Raw genomic sequence first — 6,982 nt, 5'->3', positions numbered from 1 at the left:
GCGGAAACAATGTTTCTTTTACTGCGCATTGTGTTGCACGCATTGCGCACATCTGCAAATGTTTCCCTGTCCCTCTCAGCCAAACGTCGCGACTCCTATTTCTCGAGGCCATCCCCATTCAAGAGCTCACTTTACCGTGCAGGCGAATGTCCTTTAACTTCGTTTTGTTTTTCTTGGTAGAGAAAAAGTCTTGTTTTTGTTCGTTTTGTTTTTCTTGAGCGGTGGCCATGCCGAATGGATGGATATCTATACGTCTAGCTGGAAATGAATGATTTACCGGCTCGCGTGCATGAGCTGTAAAGGTAGGTGAATCATGCAGCCCATTTGGGAACACTAGTTTTGGGAAAACAAAATATATGCCTGGAAAGACGGGCATGCGATGTATCGTCGTTGGCATTGAGTCGGCTTTCAGTTATCCTATTTGGGCTTCATATGCCATTGCAGCGATGTTCGGTCGCTGGACATGGTCCTTCTACCGTCTTGAAGTCTGATTCGGAGGTTGTTTAATGATAGCAGTTCGAGACACAAGGCGACAACGGTGACAGTTGGCGGTGCTGCTGCAAGCAAGCGTCGAACGCGCCACGTCCAGCCTCTGACGTGGTGCTCTGCTGGGGGAGAGTGGCACGCTCCCGAGCCGCGGGGCCGCCTCAGCCGCGGGACGCCCAGAACGGGTCCCGCTTAATTTTCAGCAGCTGCAGCGTCGATCTCTTGTCGGTGTCGTACGCCAGGTAGGCGCCGGCCCGCCGACCACGGGACGCCCAGAAGTCGCTGCTGGCGCCGCTTTTCTTGCCACGCGACGCCCAGAAGTCGCTGCCGTTGCGGTTCTCCTTCTTTCCGCGCGAGGCCCAGAACTCCTTCTTCAACCGCTCGGACGCCCAGAACTGGTCGTCGCGGCACTCGGACGCCCAGAAGGCATCGCCGGCGCTGACGTTGCCGGCGCTCGGCCGACGTTTGTGGCGCAGGCCCAGGAAGCGGCGCATCGTGCCGAAGGTCATCCAGCCGGGCCGCGCGCTGACGTCCCAGTACTTGTGCACGTAGGGGAGGGCGCGGAGCCGCTTCCCGCGCGCCGCCCAGAAGACCAGGTCGCTGCGCGGCGCCGGCACGCCCTGCAGCCGCTTGGGGTGACCTGCGCGCTGCTCGGCGCCGCCGGCGGGGCGCGGCGCTGGCGCCGGCGCCAGGGCGGCGCCGGCCGGTCCCGGGAGCTTTACCTGCGGTCAGATCACAGGACGGTCAGGTGCGCGGCGAAACTGCTCAGGCCAGGGCAAGGTCCCGGCCCTCCAGCAGCCAACATCGCTGGCAATACCGTGCATTATATTTAGCCGCATCAAGCCAACATTGGCTCCGCAATCCGACAGGAAATGCATGTAGCGTTCAGTTTGTTTCTAAGTAAGAAAATCATGCAAGGCCGGCTACGTGTCAGCTCATTCAATGTGAATATCCAAACATCCGGCCGAAACTACGACACCAGCACCGGCACGTCATGCACGCGTCGGGCCGGCCTGAAGCTCAGGCGGAATGAGTTCCTGCGTGCATATCCACCTCGCTAGCCGCTACCGATTCATGGCAGCGATTGAACGTGATCACAAGTTTCAAACTGGAAATGGACCACTTTCGGCGGGCGCGATTTGAGTCATTCCCTGTCCCTCAGGATGCCAGGCAACTTAGCCACGTCCAAAAGTTACCTGTGACCAGTATTCGACGTCCGTAATGCCGCCCGGAAGCCCTGAAATGGGCTTATAATGAGTCGTCGAAATGTTTGGAAACTATCCTGCTCGCAGTCTACCGTAAGGGGTGGAAGGACGGGTTTCCGGTGGGAGAAGCGCCGAATCTGGGCAAATGCATTAACCGCGGATGCGGTTTGAATACAAATGACCGACGGCACCGCGTTGGTCGTAAACAGCCGTGCGCTTAGCGATGACCATTGCTAGTTGGAAACAACCACGGGGCTTACAGAGTCTTTATGCTGCATATTTTCATATATGTGGGGGATGAGGCAGAACGAGTGCACCAGGTTGAACCAAAGGCGTTCCATGGCTCTCATCGTTGGCTGAACGCTGACAGTCAAGATCGACTGGATTTGTCAGGAGATGCATCTGCGACAATGTTGTCTTCATTAACGGCGGGAGGATGCGCCTGTTACTGCCGCTGACACTGCCATGCCGCCAGGGCTGGCGGCCAGACCGCGGTCCGCGCCGTGCTCCGCGGGCGGTCCTTAGCCTGTGACCGGTCCCCTCGTCCGGTTCAGATCCACGGACACCGATGCTGCTCCCGGCCCGGCCCGGCCCGGTCCGGCTATTGACCAGTCACGGCTGGAGGCGCCGCGGCGGCAGAGTTCTAAGCAATGCCGATGTGGCGATAGGAGTTCTGTAACATTAAGTGCTTTCGCGCTGTTGTAATGGTGCCGAATTATTTTCGCACGAAAGGAGTGCTCCGTCTTCTAAATATCCCTAGGAACATGAATGGTGGTTCAATAGCGCGCCTGCTAAACCCTTCCCAGGCTTGCTCTCGATCTGCGTCAGCTGCTGGTCTTGGTTTCTTTTCACGCAGCTCAGGCAGAATTCGCAAACTTCGGATGGTGACGCGTGCGCTTATCATGCCGAGTCTTGTTCAGGATGTGTTGACTATTGGCCAAACGCTCTTGGAAACAAATGAATCAATGACATCAGTCCAAAAAAGAGGCCACTCTCACTATAGTTATGGCGCTTTCCTTCGCCCTCACATGTAAACAAACGGGCACAATTACCGTTGTTGCCCGCGGCGCTGCCCCAGGCCACCATACATTTATCTTAAGGTGCTTAAGTCCAGTTAAGAGTTAAAGTCCAGCTAAGTCCTGTTGCCCGCTACTAACCAAAAGCGCGTCGGCGTTAACCGATCGCAATGGTCAAGGCCCCAGCGGAACAACAACGTGAGAATGATATGATGGGAACAAATTGAGGATGACATGACTAATATTCTCATACCTGTATAACGAAGCGAAAAATGTCTCGATCAGCGGGCAGCATGGGCCGAATGTTAACCCTGATCACGTCACTGAAGCTCTGTGAGATGACCTAAAGGACGGGTGCCGTCCTCGTTGCTGCGGTGTCCTCACCCTCGCATCGGGCAACGGTTTTCGTCTGGGCCGTGACATCGGGCTAGAGTGACTTTACCTGCGGTGAACAATATACCACTGTTGGCCGCCGATCGTTGTACCTCTCATCTCATGTGTACGGAGTGTAAGTCGCTAGGCAGGTCCCGCGGCGTTGACCTGTTTTTTCTAGATGTAGCATAACCTGTGGGGCTCATGTGTCACGACACGTTTTAGATGAATGAATTCTATCAAAATGGCTCGTAGATTTTACAACAGAAGTAGTTTTGTTTCGTCATCATGTACCGGTCTGTCATTTTGCATTTGCGTATTTGGTCTCATGGAACCCACCCATAAGCTACCGCAAACGTGAAATGTCGATGGTATATGTTCATGAAACCAAAAACGCCTCTTAATTAAAAGGAAATTGTTACTCTTATAGCCCTGGCCCCACACCATGAGCTATGTCCATACTTGCTTTCTATTTTTACGCATTTCAGATTTGGGGATAAATAAGGGCTAGCTGACATAGAATAAAAAAATTGCAACATATTCCCGGCATCAATTAGCTGGCTGCATATTTCGTTTCACATCGAGCGATCGGATCCCCGTATCATTCAGTCCGGGAGAACACGATAACGGCCTTCGTCCGCATGACATTTGTCGGTGGATGATCAAACGTGGTATTCGTCGCTTTTGTCATAGGGATGATCATTTTCAAGAAAGCCAACACATGGATCCAAAGCGGCGGCATCCAAAATAAAACGACATAGACATTTAAGAAATTTAAATAATGCTCCAGCCACCCTTGCCACGCAACCTGTTATGACTATGCGATTGAAAGAGCCAAACAGATATCGGTAACCGGTTTCATAAAGAGAGAAGGACATACAATTTTGACATAGGAAATAACTTTCTGAGGTTTTTCTGAGTCCGAGCGCATAAAAGAAAAATTTGTACCCTTACGCCTGCAGAATTATGATTTTTGCGAGGAAATCTGAAAAAACGAGCTGGTCCGCACTACGGCCAGCATCCATCGCGTTTTTTTAAAGTACGGCTGGTGTAACCATCGAATAGAAATTCACGTCAAAACTTAGGTAAAATAAAAAGATGCTCCGCCTCGTAAAATCTGCGGTGGCGGTCGGAGCGGGGAGTGGAATATTGAGACCATAGACCGAGAATCGGGCTGCAGTGGGTAACTGTCGGGCTATGAAACGATATCAACATAACTAGGGCGGACTTGGTATATGCACGCAGGACGGACGCTGAACGTATTTGCGATATGGTCAATGTAACTGCAGTTCGTACTGCAAATTTGTAGGCTTCGCAAACATATTGCGGAGGATAAAGCTGACAAGCCGGTATAAAAGCATGTCCCTCTTCCACATTTCGTGGATTTCGCGGGATTTTTATTTACTACCTGTTTTTGCATGACACGGACAGACATGATGTCGGTTCACAAAAGGCACAACTTAGGATGATGATTAAGTCAATTGCTTTAATGTACTTTTCAGTGAAGTTTTTCGTTCAGTTGTCTGTTGCATACATGCGTAGCCCAGGAAAGTTAGGTTTATGAACACTCGAACCAGTTTTGTTTCCTGCAGCGGGTAGCGGAGCGATGTCAAAAAGCATAGTATGCATGCATTTTAGCGAAATAAAAGTAATTGTCGTTTATGCTTGAGTCAATCGCTCACACAAGTCACACATTTATTGCTGAGTCGACTCATAAATGACGACACCCGTCACTGGAACGATATTTTTGCATTAATTGTAGGTGACCAAACCTGGGTCCAAAGCGACGCCATTGCTGTCATGGCAACGAATGCATGCATCACCTCTGTAATTACTTCAGCCCCTGCTTCAGCCTCGTCATTTTTCGCTTTACTTCGGAGGAATGCTGCCGGGTTTATGAAACCGGCGTAGTAAATAGGGAGTGGTGAGTTACGCCGAAGTTACTTTGCCGAGCCAGAAGTAAACAGTAAGTTCTCTTTATGAAACTGTTGACAGGTCGCTGCCGGAAAAATGCATTATCACTCACCAGCATCAATGCGTCACGTCGACGTGCGTGCTTGGATACCAATAACCAATGTAATCGCTTGCAGTCGAAAACTGCAATTGAGAAGCAAAAATATCCACGAAACATTTCGAATGACACGTGCTGGTATCTGAATATGGCCCAAAACCGTCGTAAGGTGCAGCGACGAAAGCTAAATCAAGGTGCCGGGTAAGACAATGACCCATTCTGATGCATAAGCGGGGGTGCCGGTAGTGTAGTGGTTAACGCGTCTGCGATAGCCACTGCACGTCTGGGAAACCAGAGGTACGGGGTTCGATTCCCCGCGGTGCCCGCCTTCCTGCCAGGGTGAGAGGCAGGCGACGCCATATAGTATCAGCGGCTGAGTGCGTCGTAAAGCCCCAATGACACATGACACAGGATGCATAAGCTCTCTCCTTAAGGTAGATTCGTTGGAGTATGGTATGTTACACCCGCGGCACCAGCCTCAAATGCCCTGAGGGACGGTGGATGGTTTGGAGTGGTGAAGGGAAGGTCATGATCGTGCGGCCGCTGTCCATCGCTTGCACATACTATTAACGCGCAGTTCAGAAATACGTAACGCGCAGTTCTAACTATACCTAACTATACGTAACGCGCAGTTCAGAAATTTACATTTGATATGTTTGAACCCGGAGGGAATTTCGTTTTGGCAGATAATAAAAAACTGTTTTTGATCCGGCACACGACAGATCCTCTCAAGCGTGACGGCTTAATATTCGAGACCTCACGCACCCCCAACTTCAGCTCTCGGGGGCCCATCAGCTGACTGGCGGCGGGCCCTGGAAACGCCACGCTGAGCACGTGCCAGAGCTGCGCGTGGCTCCTCCGCGCCAGTGTACCCGATTGGTGGCTGACAGCGGCGGGTGGGATCTGTGTCCGCAGCCGCTGATCGCCTGGTCCGCACAGTCCGCCGCCGCTGCGTCGAGCGGAATCCGCCAGCTGTGGTCGGCAGCGGAGCGGGCGCCGCCACGTACCAGGCCGCTGTCGGCGAGGTGGGCCGCCGAGCAGACGCGCAGCAGCAGCAGCTGGAGAGTCAGTGCTGCCAGCATTTGCATGCCCGTCCGGTGACCTGCAACCGGTGGTGAGAATCAGCGGGGGGGGGGGGCTCGTGTGTGACGCCGGCGTTCTCCGGTCTGGCCAATCATTGGCCGCTCAAGGCGTGGGCATGGTCGCTCAAGGGGCTTGTGCTTGTCTGGGATGGGGTAAACTCTAAAAGGGTTAAAAACCTACTCAAAACCTACTCAACCTCTAAAAACCTACTCAAAAAGGGTTAGATAAGATTAAATAGGGTTAAATAGCCGGCGACTACAGAGCTGTGATCGATGTTGAGGTTTTGGGATGTGGTTGCGATGGTAAGGACATTGTTCAGCGATTGTTGGCCGACCTTGCGACTGTCTCTGCTCGCGTGCATTCGTCCAGCAGCGTTGCAAACGCAACGTTATTGACTACAGAACCATGTGCAGGTCCCAATGCCCATGGCATACGCAGATCGCCAGCGATTGCTTAATCGGACAGAATGCGGCTCGAGCCAAATTTTGAGACGATTTCAGAGGTAGATCTGATAATGGGAATTATCCCTCGCACACCGAGGCGGCTTTGCAGCAGCAGTGGATACTTGCCGGCTAAGCTCAAGCTTGTGGAACCGGTCCAGATAAATATCCAACTGAATTAAAATGACTTCCTTACAATAATTATATTCGTGATAGTCGTGAAGTAAGATGGATTTTGAATGATGATTGAATGTCCCGATGGCTCAGTTGTTCAGAGATCCAGCCATATGTGGCGACGTAGGTTCGAGTCACTGTAGATGATCCCTTTAGCCGTTGGCAAGTGTGGCCTACGGACGGTGGCAGCGACCG

General features: G+C 52.2%; 1 protein-coding gene across 1 annotated transcript; it reads right to left on the bottom strand.

Annotated features, from left to right (window-relative positions):
- Nucleotides 1–486: 486 nt before the first annotated feature.
- Nucleotides 487–2,032, bottom strand: LOC119098181 (uncharacterized). Its single transcript, XM_037221107.1, has 2 exons — nucleotides 1,952–2,032; nucleotides 487–1,133 (listed from the first exon to the last, which is right to left on the bottom strand). Exons 1-2 carry the CDS (start codon nucleotides 2,030–2,032, stop codon nucleotides 648–650), a joined length of 567 nt encoding a protein of 188 aa, XP_037077002.1. The 3' UTR covers nucleotides 487–647.
- Nucleotides 2,033–6,982: the final 4,950 nt, after the last annotated feature.

This window comes from Pollicipes pollicipes, unplaced genomic scaffold (genome assembly GCF_011947565.3).
Source record: "Pollicipes pollicipes isolate AB1234 unplaced genomic scaffold, Ppol_2.1 Scaffold_4740;HRSCAF=5597_pilon_pilon_pilon, whole genome shotgun sequence".
Taxonomy (NCBI): Eukaryota; Metazoa; Arthropoda; class Thecostraca; order Pollicipedomorpha; family Pollicipedidae; genus Pollicipes; species Pollicipes pollicipes.
This window is presented reverse-complemented; position numbering and strand designations above follow the sequence as displayed.